The sequence below is a fragment of the Drosophila navojoa genome, chromosome 6 (genome assembly GCF_054131105.1).
Source record: "Drosophila navojoa isolate 15081-1374.11 chromosome 6, UAZ_NAV_1.0, whole genome shotgun sequence".
NCBI classification, from domain to species: domain Eukaryota; kingdom Metazoa; phylum Arthropoda; class Insecta; order Diptera; family Drosophilidae; genus Drosophila; species Drosophila navojoa.
In genome coordinates this window covers 136,384-156,520 of record NC_142894.1, presented here as the reverse complement: position 1 = coordinate 156,520, position 20,137 = coordinate 136,384, and the positions used below count along the sequence as shown (strand labels likewise).

The following is a 20,137-nucleotide window of genomic DNA, read 5'->3' as shown; positions in this document are numbered from 1 at the left end:
CGATTTTTCGATAGCTCACCCGATTATTTGTATCGAGAATAATCGATAAATAGATTTCGTTTTGTTTCGTTAGACCAGGAGACTACAGAATTGCTTTGTGTATACATTTGATGAATGCGAAGATTTTATAATCTCGAGATGTTGGATACTACGCCCCCATCGCCCCCTATTAATAAAAAACGTATTTCAAGAAACTAGAAACTTGTGCTTCGGAATACAAATATATTTATGATCACTTTCTGACAGTTTAATGAAGATAGTCCAGCTACATGAGAAATTATTCAACAAATAAATTCTCATAATATTTTTCACACTAGTGTCAGCTCTCAATTCAACAGCACTTAATCAAGGATAATCTCATATTTTTCTGATAAAATGGGTATTTCATACATATTTAAGCTGTCCCAGGACAGTATCCTTAAACATAAGCCCTCAAAATCGCGCCTGTCTGTGCGTCCGTCCATCTGACCGTATCTTTGAACGCGTCGATTTCTGAAGATAAAAGAGCTAGAGACTTCAAATTTGTTTTTGAATGTCCGTACATATAGCGCACATATCGAGTTTATCACAAAAAATTGATAACTTGTCCCGTTATTTATCGAAAATCTGTTTTAAAAATGTATCTCCTACATATTTAAAGCCAGGGTCCCCAAATTTAAAAGGTATATTCAGATGAATTTTATAGAATTTCGATTTTTGCTAAGATTTACTAGGAGTATATCCACCTCTTCACCCTCATTTTTGTAAAAGGCGTATTTCAAATACTAGATATGTGCTTTGGAATTTACATACATTTAAATATTATGTTTACGTTCTGAGAGTTTCATTAAGATTGTACGTCTAGAAATTAAATTATTCTACAAATAAATTCTCGTAATATCATTTGCTTGACGAGTTCAAGGTTGAATTTTGAATTAATATTTCATGTTTTATGAGCGTTTGCAGTTGAATTTAGTTAGAAGGCTCTAGTCGAGACTGCTCGACTAGGAGATACCCTGAACCCTCCAATCTGATACTCTAATCATTCTGAGCTTCTTTTATGCACACATACATACACATGCATTCAAACGCACGTATAAAAACGCGCTCTGCTAACTGCGCAGTAAGCAGCGACGGCGCTTAGGCTACAGCCCAGCACTGTAAGCAATAATAAGAATTTATTTGTTGAATAATTTCTTTTGCAGACATAGAATCTGAAACTTACAGAGCGTAATCATATGGTAAAAATATGTGTACATTCCAAAGCATAACTCTCTGGTACTTGAAATACGTTTTTTACAAATTTGTGGCAAACGGGGTGTAGTATCCAAAATCTGTAAATTACAAAATGTTTGTATTCATCATATGTTTAAATGAGGCTGAAAAAACTAAATACATTTTTCGATTATAAAGAAGTATCGGATGAGCTATCGAAAAAATTAAGACAAACTTGTTCTGCGTATGGTACCCGCGAGTGTATGCATGCAAAATTTCAGCTGTCCGTATGAACGCAGTTTATTTCGGCGCTATTGAAGCCAAAGATATTTTGAACAGATACTCGTGTATATATCCGATTTATAAAGTGTTCAAATTGTCCCGATCCGCTTACTAAGGGCGTCTCAAATTGGAATATGCATTTCCCGATATACCAGACATCATATTAGGTGATGAGGTAGAAAGCTGAAATTTGGAATGTAGATTCGCATCGACCACCCAAGAGCAACGAGCAACGAGTAATGGCGGATATATCTAAAACTGTATCTCCTAGAGTTTTTAAAATAGACTGTTAAAATTTTGCACGTTAGCTAATGTTATGATTGTCTACGCCTTTTAGGAGCGCTGAAAATATATTGATTTTTCAAATTCTGCTATATTTTGGACATTATTGATGACAGAGACCTCAAATTTTGTATATATACTCGGGCTGACCTCCCATGACGAAAAAGCTTTGACATATATCCAGTCCGCCCATAGGGGGCGTGGCAAACTGCAAAAGTTTATATATTTTAAAGTATAAAAGCTAGAAGCTCAAATGTTGATAATTAAGTTAGTAGTAACCTCCTCTATCGATTCCCCAAATAATATTGTTACGCCTCTTTCGAACGTGTTATATAAAATGACACCCTCTAATTTTTTCATTTTTGGAGCGTAAGCATCCAAATTTTGCAGTTACGTTACCGTTAGCTTGGTCTACGAGCTGGTCAAAGATTAAGTGTCTACGCCCAGTAGAGGCGTGGCAAATCGAGAAAAACTGAATTTTCTACAGTATTAGAGCAAAACTTAGCTCCTAAATTGATTACGCCCGACTGCAACATTCTTACTGGTTGATCTTGGAATATTGGAATATTTAGTACTTACCTGCCTAAAATTTTGCTAACACATCCATTGGAAACTTGCAGGATTCGCGAAATATCACATGGTCGAGCTCCGGAGTGGGCGAGCTCAACGATTTTCTGTCGTGTCGAGTCTGGTAATGGCCTTCCTCCAACAAAGACTCCACCCAATTGATTTACTCCACTGTGACCTAAAATATAAAATTAATAATAAATATAAAATTCGTGGTCAATTCCGAAAGATTACTTTCAGTGAATGTTTTATCTATATAACAAGTAAGAAGGCTCTAGTCGAGACTGCCCGACTAGGAGATACCCTGAACCCTCCAATCTGATATTCTAATGCAGAAATGCATGCTAAATTTCAGCTCTCTAGCTTTTGTATCTTCTGAGATCGACGCACTAATTCAGACGGATGGACAGAGCTATATCGATGCAGCTCGTCGTCCTGATCAAGAATATATATACTTTATGGGGTCTGCGATGATTCCTTCTGCGCGTTACATACTTTTATACCATTATACCCTGATTTCCCATTTTCAATGGGTTCAGGTTATAATAAACGTGACAGGGCTTTTGCCTTTTGTTTATATACATTATATATAATTCTCTTGTAGCGGCATTCATTGCCAAACTACTCCAAAACGGTTCGACAGAATCTCACAAAATTTTGCATATTTATTTTTGAACGCGTCGATCTCAGAAGATATAAGAGCTTGAGACTTGAACTTTTTTATAAATTTCCGAATATATAAAATCGATAGCTCGTCCCGATATTTTCATCGATAAAAAACCTCATCAAAAGTCAGTTATAAAACTATATATCCTACATCTTTGAAGGTAGAGTCTCCAAATCTAAAACATACATTAAGGTTTATTTTATACAATTTCGATTTCTTCCTCACCTTCACCTATGTATTACGTCACTGTTTATCAGCAAACAGTTTTTATACTCATTCACGAAAGTGAATTATTATACTCATTAAAGAAAGGGAATTAGTATATTGGTTTTGTGCAATGTCCGTCTGGTCCGTCCATCTGTCCGCCTATCCGTATGAAGAACATATACTCGTGTATATCTCCGATTTTAAAGTGGTGAAATTTTCCGGATCCGCCCACTAGGTGCGTGGCAAATTGAAAAATACATTTTCAGATATGCCAGAAATCATATTACTTAATGAGCTAGAAAGCTGAAATTTTGAATGTAGATCCGCATCGACCACCCAAGATCAGCGAGCAATGGTGGATATATCTACGCCGATTGGGTAAATCGGATACAACTGTATCTCCCAGAGTTTTATAGCTAAAATGTTAAAATTTTGCACGTGAGCTAATGCTATGATCGCGCCCTTTAGAGGCGCGAGAAATCGGACCTGAAGATATAGTTTTTTTTTCAAATTCTGCTATATTTTTGACACAATTGATTTTGTATATATACTCGGGCTGACCTCCCAAGACGAAAAAAAAGTACTTCGAGCATTTACATTTACAAGCCATGCTCTTAAGGTTCAAAATAAGCCAATCCGGATAAAGCATATTTCCGTTGATTATAACGCTTTCGACTATAACTGCATTCCCCACAAACTTATAATAAATTACTTAAATACAAAGTACAAAATATTCCGTAGAAATAATGAACATAGCAAAGCAACGTTTGCCAAGTCAGCTAGTAAATATATTTTTATACCCTGAACCCATTGAAAATGGGAAATCAGATAATAATGGTTTTGTTAAAAGTATGTAACAGGCAGAAGGAGGCGTGGCAGACCCCACAAAGTATATATATTCTTGATCAGGGCGACAAGCTGAGTCGATTTGGCCCTGTCCGTCTGTCTGTCTGTCCGTCCGTCCGTCTGTCCGTATGTTTGAACGCGTCGATTTCAGAAGATATAAGAACTAGAGACTTCAACTTTTTTTTAAAATGTCAGTATATATCACGCGCATATCGAGTTTATCACTAAAAAACGATAACTCATTCCGATACTTTTTATCGATAAAAAACCATATCGAAGATCACTTAAAAAACTATATCTCCTACATCTTTCAAGCTAGAGTCTCCAAATTTAAAATGTATATAAAGATGTATTTTATACAATTTCTGTTTTTGTTAAAATTTACCCCCCCCCCCCCCTAAATCCACCCCCTCACCCTCATCTTTGTAAAAGTCGTATATCAAATACTAGAGACTTGTGCTTCGGTATACACATACATTTTAACATTATGATTACGTTCTGAAAGTTCATTACGATCGTACGTCTAGAAATTAAATTATTCAACAAATAAGTTCTCATAATATTGCCAACACTGCAGCGCAACCCAAGCGCAATCGCCTGTTATGTGAGTGTGTGGGTATGCGTGTGTTTATTTGTGTATGTGTATGTGTGTGCGTGTGTTTGTTTGTATGCGTGTGTGTGAGTGTGTGCGTGTGTGTTTGCTAATTATTATTGAAATATCAGTTGCTTGTAGGGTTCAGGGGATCTCGTAGTCGAGCAGTCTCGACTAGAGCTTTCTTTCTTGTTATTTTTATTTTTTATTTTAATTAAAGATATTGACTAAACTAGTCAACTAAAATTCAATAGCCTAAAAAAAAGTACAACACATTATGACAATAGTATCACCAACCCGATGGAGGTATTGTATTATTTTTATATGTATGTATATATTCTCAACCTACTGTCTATGAGTCAAAAGGTACAATACTTGCCGCTCTGTTCGACCCTAGTCGGGCTTAGCCAATAATTTTCACAGTTAAACCCCAAATTTGTCAAATATCACGGCTTTTCAAGCCACACAGGTGTTAAAGGTCACATACAGATATTTTCTTTCTAAACTATAATATTTCATAATTTTATTTGAAACTGTATATATGTAAAGTTTTTGGTCTAGAAACTTTATTCGTTTGCTTTGTTTATTTGCATCATGCTGCAAGTTGATTTGAACAAGGCTCGAAAAGTATCTAAAAACAGTTTTTGAATTCTTTCAACTTGTCAAGATGTTTGTACTGTTTGGTCAAGTATGTATATTTCTCGATGCGCTGACAGTTTCTTGTTTAATAACAAATCAATTCAATTTGGCCTTTTTTGAAAGGCCCGTTTTATTTGACTAAAACAATAACAAATCAGAAACAACAAAACGAGTAAGAAGATTTTGGTCGAGACTGCTCGACTAGAAGATACCCTGAACCCTCCAATCTGATATTCTAATCACTCTGAGCGTTCTGCTAACTGCGAAGTAAGCAGCGACTGCGCTTGGGCTGCACTGCAGTGTGGGCAATAGTATGAGAATTTATATGAATAATTTGATTTTTTTTTTTACAAAGGGCATGGTGAGGAGGTGGATATAGAGGTGGGGGGTTAATTTTGATAAAAATCGAAATTGTATAAAATGCATCTAAATAGATGTAGGAGATATAAATGCTTAAGTGATTTTCGATAGAAAAATAACGGGAAAAGATTTCGGTTTTCATACCCGACTCAAGTCGTCGCCCTGATCAAGAATATATACACTTTGTGGGGTTTGCCACGCCTCCTTTTGTCCGTTACATACATTTCAACAAAACCATTATACCCTGATTAACCATTGTCAATCGGTTCAGGGTATAAAAATAGATAATCAAATCAACTGGTCAACCATAAAAGAAAAAGTAAGAAGCACTCATCGAGTCGATGGATGGCATGGATTCCAAATATATTTCCTAGTATCGTTGCTTGTGAGATAATCCCTAAATCAGCGTATCAATTTGACTCTTTCTTGAGCTCAGCGATGCGGTAACTTGTCTGCCAGTTTTACCCTATTATTGAATAGCTCGAGATGAGGGTCAAAGTACTTTGGAAAGCTAAGCCCGACTCTAAATTTTACGGCAAACGGTCGGCAGAGCAGCTAAACGTTAAACGTTAAGGTACCATACCATCAAATATAATAGATAACAGATTAAAGTGATAACTGCATTCACTATTGAGAATCTGTTTCTCGCTATATTTTCAATATAATAATAATATATTCGAGCTAACTTCACATCTATTTCTCAATATAGCTAATGTTGACATTTTAGAATGTCAATATCAATACAAATAGTTTAGTTACATACATTTAATTAATATTTAACTGTAATATTCTACTTAATCGATAAGTAAATTGGTAATCTATTGATATTCTGTATTTCTGCTAGGTCGATCTACCTGGATACTGTCAGCAGTTTATTTAGACGTCAATAGGCGAATGTATTTAATACTGAAGTCTTAAAATAATGGCGTGGTACAAGAGCCACGCTGCAAGCTTACCAAGCGCAAAACATAGAAGACACAAGTAATAAATCTCTAGTCGAGAATGGTTTCTTGGGAGATACATAGGACCCCGCAAGCTGATATTCTAATCATTTTGCATTTTATGCACAGATACACATGAATCCACAAGCAGCATAACTACGCGCTCTTGCAACTGCTCAGTATGCAGCGACTGCGCTTGAGTCTTATTGTGGGCAATATTATGGGAATTTATTTCTCTTATGGGGCTATCTTTATGAAGCTTTTAGAACGTAATTATAATGTTCAAAGGTGTGTAAATCCCAAAGTTCAAATGTCTAATACAAAATGGGGCGTGATATCCAAAAACTATAAATTACAAATTGTTTTTTTTTTTTTTTTTCATCCACGGTAAATCTGAAGTCTCCAGGTTTAATAGTATTAAAATTACGCTGAAAACGTACGGGCGGTTGGACAGGTGGACGAACGGATAGACAGACAAGGGTATATCGGCTCAGCTCGTCACCCTGATCAAGAATATATAACCTTATGGGATCTGCGATTCCTGCCTGTTACATACAGTTTCACAAAAACATTTTACACTGATTTTCCATTTTCAGGGAATAATAATGTAATTGCTACACAAATCAGATGGGATGTAATTTGGACATATCATTGCGATGAAAAGGGCCAGAAATAACCACTAGGAACCCCCGGGACATCAAATCGCACAATGACTGCATCGCTAACAGGCTCATTTGGGTTATATGAATGTGTAACTGTGATAGTTGTGTGCTAAAACGAGCTAGCCGTATATAAATAAAACTCATAAAAGAGAAGAGCGTGTTGCAGTTTGGCTGATATGCGACACGAGCAGCGCAAACACAATGATCAGACAAAACAAAATGCTGATGCTTTTGTTTATTCTCCATTCGACTTCGGCTTTCAACGTCATGATAATTGTTTTCATTTGTAACGACATGACACGAAACGGTCTTTGAACACAGAACACTCTTCAATTCCATTATATAGGTGGAAAATGATTGTATTGATTCATAAAACAAACAATGGCACGGACATAACTAAAACTACTTATCGGCACAGCGGGACAGCGAATGTTAGGTAGGAAGGGGACGAAGGGACCTCGAAATGAGGCTCGCAAAAACGGGGAGAGAACTATGTCGAACGGGCACAAGAGTGTCAATCGGCTATGTGTTCTTTGCCGATGGTGTTCAATATGTACCGTATGTGTTCAATAAACATCTTTACTTGGACTTACAGAGAGAGTCGGAGCTCGGGGTCTTTCTCTCTCTGTACTGCATCCGTTATGCATTGTCCATACTGATCAGCTTGGCTATGGTTTTTTGTTCTCGCTTCATTGTGTAACCATAATTGCCAGCTTATCCAGCTTCCAGATCCATTGACCAAGTCATTCACTGCACAAAAACATTAAACAATTAGTGGAAAAATCAATGAAGACCAATGTCTCGCAATTTTCACACCAAATCTCTAGGTACTACCAAATCCTAAATAACTCAATTAGGTATATATACATATATATATAAATTCCAGCATGGAGTACACACATATATATATAAATTCCAGCATGGAGTACACACTACAGTTTTCGCTGTGTCTTTCTATTTATCTTTTATATATATATATATATATATATATATATATATATATATATATATATATACATATACATTTATATATATATATATATATATATTTATATATATATATATATATATATATATATATATATATATATATATATATATAAATTCCGGCACAAGCATGGAGTACACAGTACTTTATCTTTCTATTTATCTTTTTTACTTCTCTACTTAAAAATAATACATTTTTCAGAACATAGAAGCATATTGTTTGAGCTGCATTCTCTTTTTTGCTCCATACCACTGCTAGAACATGATCAAAGGACCAGATATATAAGCTGCAAGAATTATGTTGTCCTCATTGTCAGTCCAATTAAGGGCGTCAAGATGTGGCAGTCAATTACATGTTCATGCTTGAACTGATTGAACGCGTCGATCTCAAAAGATATAAGAGCCAGAGACTTGAAATGGTATAACTCCTTGTATTCCACGAGCAGTCGAATTCGCTTCTAAATATCGGTAACTACCCTCGTTTTTATACTCTGAACACATTGAAAATGGGAAATCAGAGCATAATGGCTTTATTGAAATGCCTGTAACAGGTATACGTCTGCAAGCATGGCAGACGCCACAAATTATGTATACATATTCCTGATCAGGGTCATTTTTTTATCAAAAAACCTTGTCGAAAAATTTGTTAAAAATTATATCTCCTACATTTACAGTCGCCAAATTTTAAATATTATTATTTTAATGAATTCCGATTTTGTTATAAATCAGTATTTTATCATCGATTAAAAAACTTGTCGAAAAATCTGTTAAAAATTATATCTAAAAAGATATAAGAGCCAGAGACTTGAAATGGTATAACTCCTTGTATTCCACGAGCAGTCGAATTCGCTTCTAAATATCGGTAACTACCCTCGTTTTTTATACTCTGAACACATTGAAAATGGGAAATCAGAGCATAATGGCTTTATTGAAATGCCTGTAACAGGTATACGTCTGCAAGCATGGCAGACGCCACAAATTATGTATACATATTCCTGATCAGGGTCTGCCCCTCCGGCAGATACCGAGTTTATCTCCAAAAATCGAAAACTTATGCCATTATTTTATCAAAAAACCTTGTCGAAAAATCTGTTAAAAATTATATCTCCTACATTTACAGTCGCCAAATTTTAAATATTATTATTTTAATGAATTCCGATTTTGTTATAAATCAGTATTTTATCATCGATTAAAAAACTTGTCGAAAAATCTTGTTAAAAATTATATCTCCCACATCTACAGTCGCTAAATTTTAAATATTATTTTAATGAATTTCGATCTTGATATAATTCAGCTTACACCTCTATACACCCCTTGCCAATAAATTGGTGAGAGTTGTATTTCAAATACTAAAGTCTTGTGCTTTGGCAAATGCATTTCAATGTTATAATCATGGTCTGAAAGTTTCATGAAGTTATGCATCGTAATAAGCATGCATGCGTACCTATTTGTGTCTCTCAGTGTGTGTGCTTGTAAGCAGAAAAAAAGCGAATATCTTCTAGTCGAGCAGTCTCGACTAGAGACTTCTTATTTGTTTTATTTAACAAATTTGTATTGCATATTCCTTAAATTTTGAACAAAGAATCCACAAACCTAATAAATACATATTGTAGATTGACCTGTCAAGACCTAGCTCATTAAATAATAGCACTTCTGTGTACCATATGTAAACAAGTAAGAAGACTTTAGTCGAGACAGCTCGACTAGGAGATACCCTGAACCGTCCAAGCTGATATTCTTATCATTCTGCACTTCTTTTATGCACGCACACATACATACACATGCATCCACCCTCACGCGCCCGCGCTTTGCTAACTGCGCAGTAAGCAGCGACTGCGCTTGGGCTGCGCTGCAGTGTGGGCAATAGTATGAGAATTTACTTCGTGAATAACTTTTTTTGTAAACACACGATCTTGATGAAATTTTCAGGGCGTAATTATATGGTTAAAATGTGTGTACGTTCCAAAGCACAACTTTCTAGTACTTGAAATACGTTTTTTACAAATTTGTGGCGAGGGGGGCGTGGTATCCAAAATTTGTTGATTACAAAATAGTCTAATAGTACTCCGATGAGGCTCAAAAAACAAAATCAAATTTTCGATTATTCTCGATAAAATAGTTATCGAATGAGTTATCGAAAAAAAAGCACTCGTACTGCGTATGGTATACACGAGTATGCACACAAAATTTCAGCTCTCTAGCTCTTATATCTTCTGAGATCTCGGCGTTCATACGGACAGACGGACGGACGGACGGACAGACGGACAGGGATCAAGAATATATATACTTTGTGGGGTCTGCGATGATTCCTTGTGCCTGTTACATACTTTTACACAAAAACATTATATCCTGATTTCCCATTTTCAATGGGTTCAGGGTATAATAAGACGATTTAAAAGCTACATAGTTCATAATACAAATAGAGTGGTCGGATAATCCGATAATGATATCAAACTTCAGACTATTGTCAGTTGATGATCAGGCTAGTTACTTAGAGTATAATCTGTGAGAAGCCATTTTCGAAATGGTAAAATTTAAATTGAAGGAAGAAATTGTTTTAGCAGATGGCCTAATTTCATTAATGTCATTCTTATTTTTAACAACATTTTGATTAAGCTTCAGTTTGCGTCTGCTATTAACAAATATGAGTTACAAATTAAAGTTGATTGAAAAATTTTAGATGGTACTAAAAACATACATTCATCATCTGTTAAGTGATAGTAGGTTGTGGTAAAGTACGATGATGTTGAATGAGGTGGCTGTGGTGCTGCAGTTGCATCCGCAGCTTCCGTCGCAGCTGTTGCAGCAGCCTTTCCGCCAATACCGGCCAGTCCGTTGCCACTAGCCACGCCCAAACAGGGCAGATTTCTCATAGCAAGAGCATTGTCTATAAGAAAAAAAGAGCAAAGCAAATGAACAATAATCACAGCAGCTGTCAGGCTTGCACAAAAGACACTACTTAAATGGACAATATTATAACAATTGAATACTTGATCTTATATTTTTCTTTATTTCTGGAAGCAATATTTCCAAATACTTCTAAGCCGAGAGGTATTTTAATATGCTTACCGAAACTCGCATTATCTTAAATTTTAAATCAATCTTTTAATGCTATTATCACGTTCTGATGAAGATAGCTCCACTATAGAACAAATCAGTTCAAATAATATTGTCTAAACTGCTGCTTTGCGTGCATGTGATCGCATTTTAATGTGTATAAATTTGTGTATGCCATATACTCTTTGCAGAGTTCAGTGGATCTTCTAGTCGAGCAGCTTCGACTAGAGCACTCTTACTTGTTCTTACAGAAAAGCAAACGCTGTTTTTAACAACTATTATTTGAAGTTTCATATTTTCAACATATGATCTACATGATATATTGAAGTTTTTAGATATGGACAGACAGACAGACGAAGAGTATCAGATTGAGTCAGCTCATCGTCGTCATGATATTAAGAAAACCTATACTCTGATTTCCCCTTTTTATGGTAAGACAAACTAAAAACAAAGTTATTTGATAAAACATATTTCTGTTATGGATATTTATGAATACCTATAAAGTCTAAATTTAGGGAGAGCACTTCAAGAAATTCATGGTGTTCTTGTGTTCCAGAACCTCAAATAACTTACATACATTTCAACAACTTTATTGACTGTTGTTTGCTGTTCATTTTTATTATCGTAGTTATGTTATTTTACATCGTAATTATGTAAACACATATGAACTTAAATATACACACAAATGTCTGATAATGAATTTTATTACAAGTTTGAAAAACAGTCATCGTCGCAAACTAAATAAAAGTTCTTAGAAATAAACCAAAATATGAGATTTTCTTTTTATTCAAGGTCAGGCAAAAGTTTTAACCAACATACCCTTATGGTTCATATCATCCAGAGCAGGCAGTCGTTCTATCAGTGATCCTGTTGACCAAGGCACTGTTCCAATAGATGCAGGCGTAGGTTGAAGCGTAAACATTTTTTTCGTATTTGCGTAGTTATTCCAGCAGTCTAAGTCAAACTCTTGATCCTGATGCAGTAGCTAGCGTTGTTAGTTTTAATTTCCACTTTCGGACTTTAAATATAAAATTTGTCGCACTTATTTAGATAATCTGAGTGCTGAAACGTAGCGGGCTACTCGTCATTCGAGTGTCAACAATGAACATTTAATATAAGTGCCAAGGCTCACTGCAGGAGGCAATATTTCACACAGCGCGACCACCACAGGATTCTGTTTGTCTTAAAAGAATTCATACAGATGGTAAGGATTTGTTTTATTTAATTTTTTTTTTATTTCAGTTTTTTTTTTTTTTTTTTTTTTTTTTTTTTTTTGTTAAAGCGCTCTGTGTTTGTTAGATTCGATAAAAAAACACATATGCATGTATGCATGTATTCTTTGTTTTTATTTGTAATGTGAGCATCCGCATTTATTTTAGTTCACTTGTTCATTTTTGAGCACTCTACTCGGTTTTCAATTTAACGAGTACACCATTATCGCATTTTTAATATAAACACACAATATTCGCACATATTTTACGTTTTCCACACAACTATATATAGTATTATAATATGCTCGTTTGTTGAAACGCCTACTGTCTACATCTACCAGACGCTACGCAGAGTTGACGGACCGTTACCGATGCAGATATATGAAGCTCATGATCGAGGGCCGTCGGTACAAGCAGATACAGTAAATGCGCGAGCGACAATGTCAATGCTAGCGCCAATATGACTATCGCAAGATTCAGATTTCGCTTGTGTGGTTCGGGCGTCTGGGCTAATTTAAAGCGTGGTGAATAGGCGGATCTCTGATTGGCTGATAGAGCCCATTCACTTACTACCCACTTCCCTTGTGGTCGTGTGCAGCTCAATGATTGGCAGCGAGCCAGCTCAAAAGCTGTCCTGCTCTATCACGCATTGGAAATGCCAGCTGAGTGCGCAGTACGGCAATATATGCTGAGTCTTAAAAGCAGTCTGTCTGGTAAACAGTTGAAACGCTTGTTGCGCCAAAAACTAAAAGAGGTCAAGCCAATGTTTATTATTTCTGGCAAAGATATTTGAATCCATGGAATATTTATGTTGTCAAAATAGTTTTTAGTAATTGGTTTAACTATAATATATGTATGTATATTCAAAATATTCCGTGGTAAAAGTTTCAACAATTGAAAATATTGCTTATATTAACAAACTTTGATATTGTCATACCATTTCATATAACCGGGTCATACGCGTAAATACAAAACTATATACTTTTATATATATATATATATATATATATATATATATATATATATATATATAAATATATGCACGAAAAAAAGTCCACACATAGGTGTGGATGTGTATACGAGTACACATGTCTGCTTGTTGGATTGGAAGCTCCAATTCTATTTGAATTACCCGAATGAACGGGCGAGTAAGTTGCAGTCGCCCAATTGAATTGTTTCATTCCGATACAATAACCGCTAGACTTTTCCGTTAACTACCCACACGGCTTCCGTTTCGACAAACACAAACACAGCACGAATGCGAATGCGAATGGGAACGAATGGGCGGCATGGAGCTTCAGGACCCTGTTCCTGTTCCTGTTCCTGAGTTCGATTCTGTGTCTAAGCGTGCGCGTGGGCGTGGGCGTGGGCGTGGGAGCGTGGTTGTTTTCAAAATGACGACAAGGACGGACTCGGACGGGGACACACCCACATCTGTACAGAGAGCCAGCATATCGTAAGTGTGTATTATCGTTTGTCCTGCTTTCGCTGGCTTGCAAATCGCTTGGCGGCTGAATGTCGGCATTAGAGAGAGATAGCCATACATAAATGCTGTAAAGAACGATTTGCATTTTTGCAAAAAATGTTTACAGAATGCTTATGGAAATTATTACTAATAGGCGAGCTGCTATAGTCCCATTGAATTGACACTTTCTTGCGGGCAAAAGCTTACATATGTATATCTTTTCTGATTTCGATTTTTTATGTAACTCACAGTTTCAATCTAGAATTAAAAAAAAAAAAAAAAAAGAAAGCTTTACTCGAGACTGCTCGACTACGATATCCCCTGAACCGTTCGAGAAACTGATATTTCATCATGATAATCATGATAATTCTTTGCTTTTTCCTGCTTATACAAGAAATACACACACTCACAGACACACATACGCACGCACGCATAAACATACATGGGCTGCCTGTGGGCTTACTATGGGAACTTAATTGTTTAATAACTTTTCTTGTGGATGTACTTTCTTCATGAAACTTTAAAATTGTGATTATATTATTAAAATGCGTATATTTGCCAGAGCTCAAGTCTCTAGTATTTGAAATATGTAAGCATTACACAAATCTGTGGGAGAGGGGGTGGATGAATTATATAAAAATCTAAATTGTATAAAATGCATTTAAATATATGTTTAAAATTTGAAGACACTAACTTTAAAGATGTAGCAGATATATAAGATTACTGATTTTCGATAAGGTTTTTTATCGATAAAAATTACGGGACTATTTATTGATTTGTTAAGATTAACTAGATATTCGCGCTGTATATACGGACATCTAACAAAAGTTCAATTCTCTATCTCCTATATCTTCTGAGATCGACGTGTTCATACATACGGACAGACGGACGGACAGACAGACCTATATGGCTATATCGACTCAGCTCGTCGCCCTGATCAATAATATATGTACTTTGTGGGGTATACCACACCTCCTTCTCTCTGTTACATACATTTCAAAAAAAACATTATACCCTGATTTCCCATTTTCAATTAGTTCAGGGTATAAAAATATTACTAAATTTGAGTGTTTAGTATTCTTTTCAGTAAATCCAATCATAATATTCTATTTTTCTAAGCAAAAAATTTATATGTATAGTAGGAATATTCCATATATGTATCTGAACCCCTTCGGGTCGTGCTACATCAGCTATTCCATTTCACATTAAAGTAATCAATATATGTACTAGCAATCCGCAAAATATGTAATTTAATATAAGATGGACAAATATTAATAAAAGCGACTCAATAAATGTAAAAGTGTGATCGTGGCGACGAGCTGATATAGCCCGTCTGTTGTCTGTCCGTCCGCCCGTCTGTCCGTGTGTTTGAACGCGTCGATCTTTGAAGATATAAGAGCTAGAGACTTGAAATTTGGCATGCATACTCGTGTATACCATACGCATCCGATAACTTAATATTATCACTACGTTCAGAAAGTTTAATTAAGATTATCCGTCTACAAAAGAAATTAATGAATAAATAAATTCTCGGAGCGCAGTCGTTGCTAGAAGCGCAGTTAGTAGAACAAGGGCTTATGCGTGCGTGTGGATGCATATGCATGTATGTGTGCATAAAATAAGTGCAGAATGATTAGAGTATCAGCTTGGAGGGTTATTTACTAATCGAGCACTTTAGTTTAGGTTTGCTACTTTGCATTCGATTTCTTTATTTCAAAATCATCATCAAATGTGATAACAGCGTCCAGTCAACCCCTCATTAATAGCATTGCTTGTCAAGCACCCCTTTTTATGAAACTAAGAATTTTAATTTGTTACGATTACATCTGAGATATGTGCAGGCTTTTATCATTTGGAATCATTTTAATATTAACAAATATACCAAGAAAAAGAAAACGAAGCTTGCACGCAACGGAGCAATATAAGTATGATTCCAATTCTTATATAAGACACATGAAAGTAAGTCTCTCGGCAGGAAATTGTGCCCGTCCTGCAGATCATCTGAACTCGGTTGTGCCACGTGCCGCATAGAACGTCATGTGGAACGGCGTTGATACAAAAGTTTCCCGCATCGAGGGAGGATGAGCATTGCGTCTGAGCTTGAGGCCGGATCTGCCGCCTGTTGTGTTGTGCTACCAGTTTCGCACCAAAGGCATATTAATGTTTTGCATCTAGATACGAAGTCGATCTGGAATCTGAAAACATACAAATAATAAACACCCCAGACTCAGCAATTTAACTTTTCCGAAAATAGGAAAGTAGAGCTAAGCCATCCCATCTTAAATACCATGGGCTTAATCTGTATCTGTATTATAATATTAACACAAATTTAAATCTGATTGAAACGCTCTTTACTCTATCATCAATCAACTTCACATCTAAAGCGAAAATATAAGCTATATAAAATTGAGCAAGCATATGATCCTGTCCTGGAAGATTGCAAATAAGTCATATACCCTTTTTACAGCTTTGTGAAGGAGCATTAAGATTTAAGATAACTTTTGGGTCGATTTTTTATTTCAAAGTTAGGACATTTTCTTTGTGTTTCCCAGTAGCATAGCAATGGGCGTGGCAAAGGCAGCGTCGTGCCAGATTACGATTACGACTAAGATTACAAATTGATTACCGTAAATTGTTACATCATTTTGCATCGCTGCTTTACCGATTTTTAACTCCCGTTCGTTGCTGTTGTTATTGTTTGTTGTTTCGTGTTGATGTTGGCTGAGCCGCATGCGACCGTCTGATATGCTCGCTGTGTCCTGAGTGAAGTCTTGCGAGTAAGTGATAAGAACGCAATGCCTTACTATTCAGAGCAAACGTTGCCAAGCGTGTGGAGAACCAAACTGGGGCGGTGGTCGAAGCACATAAGGGGATACGCATGAAATATGCAATTCGGATGTATGTACACATGTGTGCCTACTTTACATGGTCGCAGATTTTAACAAAGGGAATATTTAATGTAAATACTTATAACAAACTTTTATTATTTACTCGATACTTTCTCTCTGGGATCTAACTATAAAATGCATTTTGAAAATTATATATTATATTTTTAGCACTAAAAGAATAGAAAGTATTGTAGATACATATATTTATATTATATAAGGATCATTTTCAGCTTCAATTTTATTTTTCTTTAGCAGTCGTTATAGAATTAACTAGTTTTTGTATCGATGTATAGATACTTAAAACTTACTACATATTTATTTGATACTGTCGGCGTATAACATGTATAATTTACACCAAATTTGCTTAAGCCATAGTAAATCGCAACAATTATCAGATTTGAAAATGCCAGGCAGCTCTCTTTATGTTTGGTCCGCATTGCTCCCCACCGGGAATCTCACTAACGAGCCATTAAACAATTAAAGACTCGAGTACTAGCAATAAGCCAGCCAGGCGGACAGCCCTGGCCAGCCAACCATTTGACCAGCCAGCCAAATACAAACAACCAAAAACGCATATCAGAGACACTTCATGGTGTGTACAACCGCTGTGGGAAACTGTTAAGTAGGTAAAGGGGAACGGAAAAATGGGAAGCAGGTGGGACAAGAGGAGAATCAATCATCGGGGCTTACCAAAGCACAACAACCAAGTTTCACGCACGCCCATTTCACCCAAGAGCCAACCACTGTGAATATGCTTCAATTATCATGAGCATTCCGTGCCGTGCCACCCACTCTTGCCTTGCCCATACCTTCTACACATATCACATAAGGATTATCACTTAACAAAAGCCCAATCCCAACCCCCATCCATGACTGGATATTCTCTAGAACAAGGGGAGTAGTCCGTTGAGTGGCAGTAAAGGATGCATACGTAATTAAAAGAATACATGCTGGGTTGTCCATCCAACAAATATAACAGTAACAAACCAAAGATATAAACATTTAATTTCAGGATGTATTTTTAATACCAATCTTTTGCTATTTACGTTTACATACTACAATCTCTCATACATATTAATAAATCGAATATCATCACAGTGTTGGCAATATTATGAGAACTTATTTGTTGAATAATTTAATTTCTAGACGTACGATCGTAATGAAATTTTCAGAACGTAATCATAATGTTGATATGTATGTGTATACCGAAGCACAAGTCTCTAGTATTTGATATACGACTTTTACAAAGATGTACGCACATTTAAAAAAAAAAATTGACATCTCTAGCTCTTATATCTTCTGAAATCGACGCGTTCAAACATACGGACAGACGGACGGACGGACAGACAGATGGACAGGGCTAAATCGACTCAGCTCGTCGCACTGATCAAGAATATATATACTTTGTGGGGCCTGCCACGCGTCCTTCTGCCTGTTACATACATTTTAACAAAACCATTATACCCTGATTTCCCATTTTCAATGGGTTCAGGTTATAACAAGTAATAAAGCTCTAGTCGAGACTGCTCGACTACGAGATCCCCTGAACCCTACAAGCAACTGATATTTTAATAATAATTAGCACACACACACACACACACACTCACACACACGAATACAAACAAACATATGCACACACATACACATACAAACAAACACACGCATACACACACTCACATATACAGGCGATTGCGCTTGGGTGTTGGCAATATTATGAGAACTTATTTGTTGAATAATTTTATTTCTAGACGTACGATCGTAATGAAACTTCCAGAACGTAATCATAATGTTTAAATGTATGTGTATACCGAAGCACAAGTCTCTAGTATTTGATATACGACTTTTACAAAGATGAGGGTGAGGGGGTAGATTTAGGGGTGGAGGGTAAATTTTAACAAAAACCGAAATTGTATAAAATTCATCTTAATATAAATTTTAAATTTGAAGACTCTAGCTTGAAAGATGTAGGAGATATAATTATTTAAGTGATCTTCGATAAGGTTTTTTATCGATAAAAAAGTATCGGAATGAGTTATCGTTTTTTAGTGATAAACTCGATATGCACGTGATACTGACATTTAAAAAAAAAGTTGAAGTCTCTAGTTCTTATATCTTCTGAAATCGACGCGTTCAAACATACGGACAGACGGACGGACGGACAGACAGACGGACAGGGCTAAATCGACTCAGCTCGTCGTCCTGATCAAGAATATATATACTTTGTGGGGTCTGCCACGCCTCCTTCTGCCTGTTACATACATTTTAACAAAACCATTATACCCTGATTTCCCATTTTAAATGGGTTCAGGGTATAAAAAGGGCAATTTTTGTATCAACTCTTACCGTCTCTACTCCCCGTTAACCGTTTAATTTAATAAGTTTTATGTCCTTTCCAAATTTGCAGCATTTGATCGAATTATTCTACTAAATATATTTTTAATTTAGTTAAAATGCAAACTGATAATGTTCACGACTTCTGTAAGTTTTGCAAGCATTTTCTTGGTGTTACTAAACAGTTAATTAACAATTTTTTAATATCGAAATAATTATTTTGTTTAAGTTATGGTAAGTTTGATTAGGAATTTCGCTCAGAATCCGTCTTCCTATCCGACAATCTTTGTAAGAATGGAAAGTATTTGCGTAGTTTTTAGTCTAGGGATTTGGTATTTAGAATAGGCACTAGTTTATATAAAGTATCATATACAGTATTACAGCTAAAAACTTCAAATCTAACGTCAAGTAAATAACAGTTTATAAAAATTGTATGTTTCAGGGTACATAACATTTGTATTTTTACTTTTAGATACTCTAATTTCATACGATTCATAGACATGTTAAGGCTATTACAGAACTTATCTGTGTAACTAACTTAAATAACAAATTCCTATAAAGGTTTGTCATATGGAAAGACTCTTTATGAGATAAAAAAGACATGTTCAAAGCCTCTAACATTTATTTGATTGTAAGTATTGTAAATGGGAAACGAACTGTTTACAGATATAGATGCAAGGAAACAAGGACAATAGTCACCCTACCATAAAAGAGGCATTTAACATATCTAAACATTTTTATATTAGATACGTAGTGCTCACTTGCGGTCTGCCTCTCTCTCTCTCTCTCTCTCTCTCCCTCTCTGCTTAGTACTTATATGTGACGGACGACGATGGCATCGCATTAAATGCAACGAACCGAATTATCAAAATTCGTCAAATTTCGAATTATTATCAACGTGTTTTAAGTATTACACAAATGTAACTGACCTTTAAATACCCTTCCATTAAAATGATATC

At 35.7% G+C, this 20,137-nt stretch overlaps 1 protein-coding gene and 1 long non-coding RNA gene across 5 annotated transcripts in view; one reads left to right on the top strand and one right to left on the bottom strand.

Moving 5' to 3' along the window:
- Positions 1 to 12,526, bottom strand: part of ey (eyeless) — a 31,259-nt gene extending 18,733 nt beyond the window's left edge. For 2 of the 4 annotated variants that reach the window (XM_089262834.1, XM_089262835.1), the window contains exons 1-3: positions 12,103 to 12,525; positions 10,925 to 11,113; positions 2,338 to 2,503 (exon numbers count right to left, since the gene is read on the bottom strand). In XM_089262834.1, the coding sequence (XP_089118960.1) occupies positions 2,338 to 2,503; positions 10,925 to 11,113; positions 12,103 to 12,205 (458 nt within the window). In that variant the 5' untranslated portion in view covers positions 12,206 to 12,525. Of the gene's footprint in view, positions 1 to 2,337; positions 2,504 to 10,924; positions 11,114 to 12,102 lie in introns of all 4 variants that reach the window. The other 2 variants (XM_089262837.1, XM_089262836.1) reach the window with 2 other exon arrangements.
- Positions 1 to 20,137, top strand: part of LOC149090911 (uncharacterized) — a 148,443-nt gene that overhangs the window by 66,765 nt on the left and 61,541 nt on the right. The window lies entirely within an intron of this gene.